Genomic DNA, 13,957 nt, shown 5'->3' with positions numbered 1-13,957 from the left:
CCTCAAAGTTAAAAAAAAAAAATCAATGTTTGTTAAAAGCTACCCCTGAATATCAAATTGATATTATGGTACACTACTATGCCTTTAATTTCATTTTTATCTCACCAACATAATTTTGCATTCATGAGTTACAAATGTGCACTGTTGATTAAATTATAAATGAGTAAATTCACCCAACTCATGTGCAACGAATTTAACACTATATTAAATTTCTTGGGCAAAACTCTAACAAAATAACCTTAAAATTTAATACCTATACTGTATACTGTCCACTCTAGAAGGCATAATCTGATGTGCTTCCCATTACTCTTAATTTATTTATTTTGTAGCAATGAACAGCAATGATTAATAGGACCTACTCTCATAAATACCCACATACTTCTGAGAGCATAAATATTTCAAATACCAAAGCTGATAAATATACATTTGCCTAGAATACAGGTTAAGCCAGATTTATATATATATGCACACGGCATTTCACAGGCAGAGGCTTGACCATGCTTGCTCAGATGCACAATGACAAGACAGGGAAGAGGATCTTTATATGTAGCAGTCGGCTTTCGTATCACAGTGCAACGTAGTTTAATATACTGCCCCAGCTGCCCCAGAAGTTAATACATGCGGTGCTCTTCCAGACATTCTGCTCAAACAATAAGTAGAAGCGGAATCTTTTAGAAAACGCAAAAATGTTTCAGCAAATGGGAAAATATTTCAGTAAACATATTCTTTTCAAGAACTTGAAAATATATTTAAGAAAACAAAGACTTTTAGGAAACTGAAATAAGAGGTTCCCGTTTTTTTTTACAGGTCTGAGTCTCCTCTGTAACTCTACATTGTTCTAATGAATTTTCAAGAACCTTTGGATCCGAAATGATTAATCCACTGAGCAACATGTTTTTGTGATACTGAATTATATCACCTTGTACAATGAACAACCCCATGTAATCTGCATTAAACTTCAGCATACTGAATTTATCCCACCACTCATCAGTGCAAACAATTTTCTACAACTCTATTTCAATGCACTCCAAGTCAATAATCATTCACAAACAGGATTCACATACAAAAGCTAGACTTCTTCTCACCTAAACCTTTTTAGAAAAAGGGACTTGGTCTTATAAACAAACAGTTTACTCATAAAATCTCACAGCCAACAAACTTGCATTGTATTAGACTCTTCAATTTCTTCCCAACCACACAGTACCATTGAAATGTCATTCCCTAAGCACCACTGCACATACAATAATGCAGTCACACATCCTGGGCTCATTCTCCACTCCTAACTTCACTCCTGTCCAGATAATTAACATACACTGATCTTCACTTTTAAAGTAATACTCTAATTACAGATAACACTTCCACAGTACTCCACAGAATATATATATACAACAAAGTTGCTACAATGAAGACACTTAGGGGATAGTACTGAAGCAATTCTTTATGTGTGTGCAAAAGGAACTCAGAATAGTTAGCACAATCGTCCATCTATATGACAGGTTGGACTCTTACTAAAATTAAACACGCTGATTAAAAAGGCTTAGAGGAAATGATAATTCATCTCAACATGAGTAGACAACAAAGAATTTAATATTTTAGTAAGCAGTACTTATTCATTTCAAGTATGATGTAAAATCTGCTATAAGTTCCATCTTGCCATTTCATTTCTATGAATACATTGTTTTAGATTTTTCAATTTCAAATATAAAGGGAATACCACAATGTTATTTCTGTGTGGAGAACATCAGTAACAGAAACTAACTTTTGGTAAAATTTATACCATCACAGTGTTTAATATTCTTCAATTACAACTTGTTCCCAGAATTCTCATAAATATTAAGATGGCAGTAAGACAGAGAACTGCAAAAACTTCATCTACTAGCTCTTTTATTCATGTATAAGCTATTTGCAACCAGTTTATTACGTAATCTAACCAATTAACCAAAATTTAATGGAATACATGAATGAAAACCTATTATAAGTAAATAAGCAAAGATAGGTAATACTAATTTTTATTTAGCTTACAAGAATTAGAACTATTCATAAAAAGAGTAAAATTCACTGAGATCTACTTAAAATTTGGGACATAACTTAGGTATCATTGCAATGACTTTAAACCAATGTACTTCACTTGATTAAGATATTATTCTCATGCATAAATCATTAATGCTAACTTAACAAACCAGCATTAACGTTTATCCCATAAAACAAAACAAAGCTACATCCTGTTCTCCAGTCAAACTTTACGTACAAAGACTGCCAGATGGAATTATCAAACCTCCGCCTTTTTCGGTGAAAGAAAAACGTAAAAAGATTCCATTTAGGGTCACCTGCACACTTACATTCACATTATAGTGAAAACATAAGAACTAAAGAAAAAGACAAGAAAGAGGATATTTCAGTTCATGCTCAGCATGCATGACTTCAGCTAATTATAACAGTGTACGTTGCAGTGGTCGCAACAGCTATTACCACACTGGTCATTAGGTAAGCAAAAATAATCTGCATTAAATCTAGGTAAAAATAAATCAATCTAATAATAAAGAGCAGGAGACAAAATATATTTACCAGACAGAATTCCTGAGAATACTACACTGGGCCCACCCTTTGACTTTTGGTGACCCAAAACTTCTATTCTAGCAAGTTTTCGAGTCACAAAGTCAGTTTAGTTTACACTGTACCTGCCCCTACTTTAACAGTAAATATACATGCATGAGGCACCAGTAATGCAGGATTTTGTATCCTTCTACATACTGTATTTGTTCCTACTTGACATTGCCATCTGTAACTCCTAGGTGTTGACAGACAAAACTACTAGAGTACTTGTGTTTTCTACTTCTAAAAACAAATGTATAGAACTACCTTCTGTTGAATATGAGCTGACGCTTATTGCCTAATATCTAGTGATGTTTTTGTATCTGCGCTACACTATTAGGTTGTAATTAGTGAGATGTCACTTTAAATTGCTTCTGGAGGTAATATTGCACTGATGCTATGGCACTGATAATGTTGCAAAGAGCTGACCTAAGCTGACACCACTCACACCGTCTCAGATTGCCAGATCTGTTCTAAATTCTGGGTGACATTATGAAAATTACTAATTATTTCCCTTATGGGTCTAGTTACTATTTCTGAATTACTACACAATAATTATGAACATTTTCCACATCATAGTTGTATTAAGGTGATAAGTGATTAATTTTTCTTCTGCATGGAATTTTTAAAAGTTTTTATATATTAACATAAGTTACACAGGCAGTATATTCTTAATTTAGTCTTTAATCTAAAATAATTCATGCTTTTAATATTGTTCAATACATGCCTTCAGGATTATTTTTCACCCACTTAATGATCGTGCAAGATCGACTTACAACATTATGCACAATACTGTATCACTTCAGAGAACAATTTCAAGTGACAGATATTAACGACAACCATTTTTAATTTGATGCTTTGTTCTTCCTAATTATCACAGTTTCCGATACGAAAAATTAAATACGGCTGCTTTCTAAATACTACTAGATCAAATAAAACTGAAATTTAAATTTCATAAAGTATTTTAAATGTGATACTTCAGTAACTGAACAGCTTGGAACAAATTAATTTCACAGTAGTCCCAGCACTGTATCATACTAGTTATCAAGAAAAATGCACTTAAGGTAATTAAAATTTAATCCTGAGTCAACTAAATTATAGCAAACAGTGATGTCAAGCAAGATTGTATTCAGTCAAATAGACACTACACTATTTATTGAAGAGTGTCGAATACCTATGACTAATATCCATTACAAAAACTACCAACTAATTAATGTCACATGATAAATAATATTTATGGCCAGCTATACTTCAGTCTCATATGAATTTATTTAGGGTCTAAGGAGGTTTGTGCGATACAAATGCACTTCACAAACAATGCTTGATAAGATTTAGAATTTACGGTACTGACAGAACGACGACTTCTGAAAGAAATGTTGAATTTCATCAAGATGTTCTAACGCGAAAAGATATAAAGCACAGCTGCCAATGCTAAATGCTAATCACGGATAAAGAAACAAACCAAACGAAGCGAGAAAAGAAATGCCGCAGCTTATGCTATGAAGTCTTGGGGGAAAACTTGCTCAACAAAACGAAGCTCTTGACTAACACTGGACCATCAGAACATTCACATAAATCTGCCACTGCCAAAAATGTGTAAGAGCAGATGGGGAGACTAAATCTGAAGAAGCTGTGACAAGTTACAGTGGGACTTGTTCATTCCAAGAAGGGGAAGACTACATAATCAATTTTGTTGTCGGAAAAAAAATAATGTGTGGTGCTACATCTAACATACCTGGGTTAACTTGTACGTTATGTTTTTCTGTGGAAAACATTGCATGATGACTGAGAATTATGCATGGCTTATGTTTTTTCATTAGTAATGCTTAGGATGAATGTCAAGTATCAGAGAACTTTTACAATATTGAAAACAGATATCAAGAGTGAAAAAATTTTACAAAGGTTTACTTGCCTGTCACACAAATGGTTTAACTTGAAAATTTGGTTAATCTAAGTCATTTGTACCTTACATTAAAGTGAAACACCATGAAAATAGTCTTAAAAATATTCTCCAAACTACACAGTACACTGTTTTAGGAAAAGAAGAAGAAATCTACTTTTGAGGAGAGAAATATGTTGTGCATTAGAGAAAAAATGTGCATTCCAGGTAAAATCTTACATAATATAACCCACCAACTTACAATGTAGCCAGTGATTTAAAAATTGATTCTTTGATTTGACTGTCATCTAGAGGGGTAAAACCTTTAGAATTAAGTAATTTAAATCCTAATGCCACATAAATGCAGTGATTAATGTGATACTGGCTAAATTATAGTTGGACTCTCACAGCTGAAATGACAGAAATGTGGATTGATAATAACAAGCAATTTTTTTTTCAACCCTAGCTCTCTCTCTATCTCTCTGTGATATTTATTCCTTGCTTAAAAATATTTGTATAATGCTCTAAAGTATATCACTTTATAACCTACTTTTAAAGAATCACACTCAGGGAAAAAGGAGAATAATATTAATCACTAAACATTATCACTAGTCTTTCCCTTACCCTACCAAAAAAGTCTTTCCGCAAAACTATAAAAATATGATTTACAAACCTCCGTAATTCCGCTGTACAAGGTCATGGTCACACTCAGCTTCGGAGAACTGATTGGAGGCCGTGGAGTTGTTGGAGTCATTCAAGGAAGATCCGAGTCCTGAGGAATCCAGAGGCAGGTCTCCATTGCGAGGAGGAGGGGGGGGGTGGTTCAGGGGATCCTTGTCCAGCGCTTCCAGAGGTGCTGCCACGGTTCACTGGAATGGCAGGGAAACGTCACATGGCGAACAAATGAAGGGCAGTGGTTTCCACTATCAAGAAACATGTAGAATAATTATAGCACCTCAATGTAACAGATGCTTTGGTGGGTCTGGCTTTCAGGTAAGTCCGTTAAGTAATAAAGTTCGTTAAATAACATAGACCCCTTATCATAGCCTGACCTTGAATATTTTATAAATATCGTACAGCTAACAGCAATTCCACCTAACCATTATTTTATACTTACCATGAAATTTAAGAGATTACTTCAATGTGTATAACATCTACAAGGTAAAATGGTGCCACAGAAAAAGGTAATCAACATATTGCAACACAGAAATTTATTAAGTTTAGATTCATTAAGTTGAAGGGTTACTGTATAAACTTCACCAGGAATCAAAAGAATATTTAATCAATTTATATTTCTGTACTGACATTAGAGATTAAAAAATTACTTGGTATTTTCCCCTGTGGAAAGCAACAGAATTTAATGGCAAACTTTCCACTTAATTCTTAAAGCATACATCTATGCATTTCTCTAACAAGTCATCTGCACTGTAGTTATAAAAGGCACTTGCATAAAGTCTTTGCTTTCTTACTGAAATCGATCTCTGCACCTGTAGTCATTTTAGTAGTCTACATAATTATGGTATAATATCACAAAAATGCACACGTGTTTCAATCCACATACGTATATGACTTGCTGCTGATTTAATAAAACAAAAGTTCTTGTTGCAAACATTTTCATGAGGCCCATGAAACACATCAAGCTAACTTCAATAATTTTATAAAAGAACATTTGAGAAAATTAGAAACAAACTTCTGATGGAAAAAATTAAAACCACGTGTGTTTCACAAGCGAACGTAGGTGGCAATGCACTTTTCCTTAAAGCCCATAAGGAAACAGTCATTTAATAAAGACTTGTTAAAACTCATTACACAAAAATCTTTGTCTTCAGTGAGGTTTAGAAAGAAAAATAAACCTAGCTATCATACAACAAAGAAACAGTGAAGCCATCACGTCCCTTTGCAGTTCTCAAAAGTACCAAGCAAATCCAATCTAGGTTATCACATGTCCCTAAATAAAAGAGATGCAATCAAACAACACTAGGGTATTGGAAATCTACAATACAGTAAAACATCACCTGAGATCAGGAAGGATTAGGAAGTTTAGTAAACGTGAAGTAAAAATACAGCTATATTGTACTACTCAAACTGGAGATGGAGAGTTGTTGATCTACTAAACCTTTCACTTCATTTCAAAACACTGCTAATTAACTTTTCATTTCTTAATGAATTAATTAGTTTCACTACTAAAAACAAATTTTAAAAAAGGTGAAAATCAACTTCCATGTCTTTAAGAACAACTTTGAAATTTATTTTAATAATTTGCCCTATGCATCATATAATAGAAAAAGACTAAACAAGATCATTGTAGAAGTAAACAATTATTAATTTATTTTGAATGCCAATATCTTTTTAAATACCCCATGTGAAAAATGCACTGTTAGCATGCATATTTTCACCTACTGCTAATCAATTTCTCAAAGCCAATCTTTTCATTTGCAATCCTTATGTATTTACAGTGGGGTTAGTCTGAGGTTAATCACACCATACAGCAATCTACCTCATTTCAACAAACCACACTGCGGTCTCATGCCGCCACTTACTGAAGAACCTGCGCTTCTTGGGCCGCGAGCCAGGAAAGCCGTTGGAGGTCACTTTGGGATTAGGACCACCATCTTGAAAGTGTCCAATTGACATAGCTTTTAAAAAGTCATCTTGTACAGATATGGTTGGTCGTAAAGATTAATATGTTTCACCTAATTATTACCTGTGTTTCTTACCACCCAATTTTCTAAAGGACTAAAAGCAAGAGTGTTTGAGAGCATAAATAAAATAACATATTGTGCAATTACATGAATATACAGTACTCTCTTCAAAATACAGTATTCATGAACTGATGCATGGTATTCACAGAAGCCCATGCACTGGGGCTAAGAAGGCCACAAAGTTAAGTCTAGATATGAGAGAAGATTACTGGGGTGAAATGTAACAGCTGAAAATACTATTATCAGAGGGTAAAGGAAAAAACTGGGGAACTGAAAAGTAGAAATTATAATTATACAGCATTTAAAAAAGTATGCATACACACATACACAGTTACACCATTAACTGGGGAAAGCAGCCTAATATATTCAATTTAAGTCGTACAAACACCAAGAGCCACAGACATGGAAAGAATTATAAGTGCATCCTCGACTTACGGCGCCACTGACTTACCACAATTCGATCTTACGGTGCTTTTTCAGTGCCGTTAACGGCATTTTACAGTGCCATAACTTGATGCTGAATCAAGTTATGGCGCAGCAAGTGGCGTTGATGGCGCTAACAGCAAGAATAGTCATCAAGTTAACAGCACTTACAGTGCTGTAACTTGGTGCAACATCAAGCTACGACGCCAATAATGGAGAAAAATCCACTTATGGCGGAAATCAACTTATGGCGCGGCGCTGGAACGGACCCCCCGCCGTAACTCCAGGACACACACCAAGTACAGTACATAAGTCCATATCACTGTACTGCACATCACCTTTGAAACCTAGAGGTATTAAACAGACTCCTAAGAGAGCAAGTTTTCCTTGCATTGCATTCTATCAACTGACACTGTCCACACCTAAGGCTAAATATTTTGAAAGAAATGCAGCTATACGTACTCATGCGCTTAGCAGTGCCAGACTGGGAGACGGAGTCGATGGCCCGTGCATAGGGTCCGCCACCAGAGTAAGTAGATCCTCCATACTGGTCGCTTTCTTCATCGGAGCGAGCAGGGTCATCATAGGTTGGGGAGAAGGTCGAGCTGCTCATGCGTGAAGTGGCCATGTCATCGGGAACAGTGGAATAGTAGGTGCTGCTTGGAGGCTGTAGATGGGAATTCTATGAACATCATGCATAAAAGCTTCAGTCATGAATCTGATAGAGCATTTTTTTTTATAAATACTGCATGGAGAAATAATACAAAACATCTACTCACAAGAATTTTACAGAAAATCTAACCACATGTACTGCACAGTATGAATTAGTTCTGAAATATCTGATAAAACCCCTATAAAATTATTTCTATATTCAATGCATAAATTATTCTCAGCTTGGAGTACTTTCCTCATAAATTACAATTTTCACGTGAGCATTCATATAATAAAAGATATGTCTTCATATAAACTGTCTGGTCTGAGGAACTCCAGTTTTGCAATGAAGAAATTAGATATAATCTTTTATCCATTTAATAAAGGTCTAAACATTCAAATTTCCATAATGGTATTTTTCACACGTATACAGGAGTGATTATATACGTGCAATCAAGAAACTAAACTCTCAATCATTACTATACTCCATCTACTGTGTAACAATGTTTGTAAACCAGTTCAAGAAATGTCTCTAGCTTATGGCGCCTATACACAAATCAAATCAATCTTTAGGGGATCACTACGTTTCCCTTGATGTTACTCATCATAGCCTAACCTGTCATTTAACAGGCATTTCTACCTAAGCCTGGGTCTTCAGACCCAGCCTCCTGCCACAGGTTACAGCAATGCTGCACACAAAATTTCTTGGGGGTAAATCAACAAATGAAACGCTGCAATAGACACTTACACCACCAGGGCCATATTCCCCAGCTACACATGAGTAGTAGTTGCCAGATCCGTGACGGGGCTGCAAGCAAGAGACACGCAAAATTAGGTAATTAGGTTACTTGGCCCTATTGTTCTGTTATGTCAAGGGGGTCAACCGTTTTGGGGGTGTCTCACAGCCAGGCTTTAGAGGGACAGCTCCAGAAGATGTTTGATAAAACAGACGTAAAAACAAACTTAATATCAGTCTGAGAAAATCTGGTTAATGATTATGCTGTGACATTAGAGTGGTTACTGAGAAAAGCCTTTTGCAAGCTTGGACTGGGAACTTAAAACCGAGAAACATAACAAATATCAGCAAGATGTTGAAACTAAATTCTTAGTGAAGTTAATCAGTACCTAATGGGGTAGAATATCAATTCAAAATGGCTGAATCAAATACTGTAATTTGAAATTCTTTTACTGAATGTTAATGAAAATTATGGAATAATGAAATCATTATGGAGAGAGCATTTTCACCTAAGATTCATTCTTTATGTTACAGTACAAGACTGGAACAAAGACATGGGTGGAAACACATACATTATTCAAACTATGCAAATTTATCTTGATCAAAATGAAATATTTATGCACGCAAACATGTATATACAACATATATTTGCACATTATGCAAATACATATATACAACGTATATTAATGTGTAAATAATATGTATAGTTCATAAACATTACTTTTTCTGAAACAGGGGTATTTTTAGTATGGCTTCAGCCAGAACTTTGGAAAGCACAACCATCTCCACTCAAGCAATCCTTACTTGGAAACAATTCTTGGTTTTATGGATATGACTGTCATTCAAATTACTTTCTAAAGTAACTTTGTGAATAAAAATCAAACCACCAACCCACTATTTTAACTTGCGTTCTGCTATCTTTGAGACTAATGGCAACTATCTGCCTATGACATCCCCTGCCAATTTCATGAACGTTTCTAGTTATTATGAATCCATTTTATGTATGTTATTACTAACGGCACAATAATTGCTTCCTATCCCCTAAATTGCCTGTCATGATTCTGTTCCCCCATTCACACCCCTGACCTCTGTATCAATGGCCACCTCCAGCTTAACTCCTCTTAATCATATGCTTCGACCTTTGCCCCTCAGTGACTACCTATCCTGAACTCTGATTTTAAGACCACGTGCTAACAAGAAGTCCAAAACTGAATATGGTGAAGCATGTGACTCTCTGTCATCAAAATTTTCTTATTTACTAATACTGCAATCATTCCCCTCTTCTCTGTGAGCATTCTGGATTTTTAAGTGGCCTCAGATGTTCAAACCACCAAACCTGATTTACTTAATTTTTCATCACATACTCAAAGTTGAATAGCAGTCATAAATATCACTGAGTGGAATGTCAATATCATATTCTGGTAGCTCTGTTTGTTTCTTCCTCTTAACTGAATCAAAGACAACTGGTCCGATTGAAACCTTTGCCCTCACTTATAGTTCACAGTCTCCTCTTCTTCACTCCTACAGCACACAGAACATACTACTCTCCCAAAGTTTCACAGAGCCAAAGGAGTGTGTTCCTCTTTCATGTGACAAAGTAAACCCTCTTCATCACTAATTTCTCTACCTGTTCTCTGAAGATCAGAACTCTTTGTATTGCCTCTACATCCAGAGGATGACATTCATAATTAAATCTGCTTTTTCTGAGGTCTATACCATTCCTCCTTTCAAGAAATTGGTCTATAACTCCCAGTGATCTGGCAGCCTGCAGGCAGTGGCTAAAGGTGCAAGGGTTTGGTAATCAGAGATAAATTCTAAATCTACAAATTCAACCTTCACGAAACCAAGGCTGTATTTAAACCTTTTCTATGACAGTGTTGAAAAGTTTCCCAAGAGAATGACATGTAACTGAAAATGGCTGTTTTCCTTATCAATGGGAATTTATCGCACCATACACAAATATATACATATATTTATGTACACACATATTTCACTTCCTTCTAACAAAAACAAATCAATGTGTAACATAATTAACTTTTAGGAACACAGATAACTGGGGATTTATAGAGTGTCATGAGGAGTTATTATCTTCCATAATTTCAGTACTGCTATGTGAGATGTTTTTTGTCAATGTATACACAGTGAGTTGAAATTTAATATTTTACCCCCAAAATGTTTTTTTTTTAAAGTACATGACTAAAAAAAAAAAAAGGAAAAAATGGCAGTGTTCTGTAGTGCTACAAATATGTTAACAGGAACAAAAAATATATAATTTCAGGAGAACCTAATGGCTGAGTTAGTTTCCCATGCTAATTCTAAGACAAGAAAATTCCTCATTTGCTACTATGGATCTCAGGGGCTGTCTACTGATTCAGAATGATTATCAGATTCAAATTCAGTTTAGTTTTTTTATCTAGTACACTACGGAAAGTTTTTTGGAGGCCCTCTTCTTAGTATCATGCCCCCAAGAGGTCCTTAGTAACTCACAAGGAAGAAAAAATGCATCTGTAACAACAGGGAACATAACTCCAAAAATATCCAATTTCTCTGATTCTAGGAAAATGATCTAAGATTACTTCAACTTAATCAAACAAAGTGGCAGAAGCCAAGGGAAGGAATAAAAAAATGAGACAGAGACAGAGAGAGAGAGGAAACAAAATCCATAGTGACTACACAAGATCTGCTTTGACAATCCCTCAATGGCACGTTCACCAAAGATTCAATGTCAAAAGAAAATTGCTCAAGTTATCTTGACAGATTTACAAACAGATAACTGTCATCTTATGACCTATCTTTCTACTGCCTAAAATACAAAAATTAAGAACCAAAATCCATAAACAAGAAAAGAATGTGCAACATTCTCTTGGCATTAAATTATTGTTGAATGCTTCCAAGGCTTGATGCTTCATAAGATACTCTTACTACAAATTCAGTCAAATATTAGAAGCAATAAATTGCAGAGTAATTTTACTGGGCTTATCAAATGCAGCCCCAGGAGAGCTTTATGCTGTATGGATGGCCCCCAAAATTAACTTTCGATGCAAATAATTTACCCACTTTTTTTTATGTTACCTATTGGATGAAAATGACAAATTACAACCAATATTTTGTCTTCAGGAACTTAAAAATTTATCATTTACGAGAACATTTCATTGTGGAATGAAATTTCCAAAAAAGGTCATGAAAATTTCTAGTTAAAAATGATGATCACTGCACAGACACCACAACTGAAAACATATCTAAGATTCATTTTGAATATCTGCATATGAGAGTATTCCTGTAATGACTCTGTACACCGGAACAGTTTATAAACAGAACAGTACCATAAAGAAAAATAAATATTCAACAAAATAGCTAAAAATATTTACACTCGATTCAATACATTTTCTTTTCATATGAGTGGAGTATCTTTAATTTTAATCTTTAAAAGATTCAAAGTCATATAACCTTCAACAAATATACGTAATTGTTTTCAACGTAACTGTTTGTACCACTCCATTGCATTTCTAAAACAATAAAAAAGGTAATCAGTATGGTTACAAAACATACTTGCAACTGGAAGAATGAGAAGACACATCCCACACTTTTGTAAAATCTCTGACAGACCCTCCATTACCACAGGCTCCCAGCTTTAATTTTTTTTTTTTTAGAATATTCGTACTTATAGGAAGGATTCTGGTCTCCGCCTCCTCAAGTCTATTACGTGATCCTATCACGTCAAAAAACTACGTCTGTAATTTCTTTCCTCTTTTTACAAATATTCTTCCAAGTGATATCATCAAGTGTCAGTTGGGAGACTACCTTCCCACTTCAAAGCCTTATGGAACAAATATTTCCAATCTTCCTCTTCATATTTTAATTTCCATTTTGTTTTCAACTATCTGCTGCTCAGATTTCAATAAGCTAGTTCCTTCAACTCGTCATTTTTTTTTACAAGGAACAAGGGGCAGTTACAGTGTGAGTGAATCACATTTTCAAAATAAGTGAACAAAATCCTTATTATTCTCACACAGCCATCCATTAGTGTGTACATAAATAATCTCTTTTTCTATTAATGTATAACTTTAAGTTCCTCCTGTTAATGTTCTTGACACCATCTTTCTTCAAACCACACAACGAAATTCATATTCAACAATTTTTATGGTAATTAAGGAATCTCTCCTTAAATATATATATTTTCATCTCAAAATATTATACAGGGCATACACAGAGTATACTGTCTTCTGTGTATGTGTACAGACATGAAGTATACACATACACACACAATTCTGTTATGTGTGTGTCAGAAGACTTGTATTATAAAACACACTACAGTATATTTACAACTAATTTACATTTTCCTTTTCTTAAAATCTGCACTACTTATTATCTTAATTTCATATATGACCTAATGTGATATACTGTATATACATATATTTTTCTAAGCTCCTGATACGTATAAGGTAACTTCACTATACAGTTTCTTGTTTTGAGCCTTCGTCCACTAATGCTCTCCTAACAAAATGGGAATTAGGGTCTCTTTTTTTTTTTTTTTTTTTTTTTTTTTTTTTTGCACTGCCAATATCAGAACAATAAATTTTAAGTATAATTTTCCAAATTGATAATATTACACAGTAGTGAGAATATCAGAAGTCAGACGAAAAATAAATATTAGAAAGAAGAGGCAGCAACTCAACAAGGGACAAATGTTAACTAAGGTTAAACAAGACTATGGTGTGCCTCTTTGTGGGGAGACACTCGAGTACGAGTTGGTCTAAATCGTTGAAAATAGAAAAAGTGGGGGGCAGGGGGGGTGGAAGGAGAAGCAGAAGGCAGCGGCAAAACATTGCAATTGTAAATACTGTTGCAGGCAGAAGTACTCAGTATTCCCCTTGACACAGGGTAAAAGCCTGTAACAAAAAGAGACTATAAAAGCATGTACAGTAGTAGTAGAGGTAATGTGACCCTTGGTGCCCTAGCCAGAAAGTGCTCCTT

General features: G+C 34.8%; 1 protein-coding gene across 1 annotated transcript in view; it reads right to left on the bottom strand.

Moving 5' to 3' along the window:
- LOC136855881 (cell adhesion molecule Dscam1-like) overlaps window positions 1–13,957 on the bottom strand; it is a 607,418-nt gene that overhangs the window by 16,506 nt on the left and 576,955 nt on the right. Inside the window, 3 exon segments of the mRNA XM_067133289.1 lie at window positions 5,145–5,290; window positions 5,292–5,340; window positions 8,059–8,263. Coding sequence (XP_066989390.1) covers window positions 5,145–5,290; window positions 5,292–5,340; window positions 8,059–8,263 — 400 coding nt within the window.

The sequence above is a fragment of the Macrobrachium rosenbergii genome, chromosome 33, assembly GCF_040412425.1.
Source record: "Macrobrachium rosenbergii isolate ZJJX-2024 chromosome 33, ASM4041242v1, whole genome shotgun sequence".
Taxonomy (NCBI): domain Eukaryota; kingdom Metazoa; phylum Arthropoda; class Malacostraca; order Decapoda; family Palaemonidae; genus Macrobrachium; species Macrobrachium rosenbergii.
The sequence above is the reverse complement of the archived record's forward strand: the minus strand, read 5'-3'. Positions and strand labels throughout refer to the sequence as shown.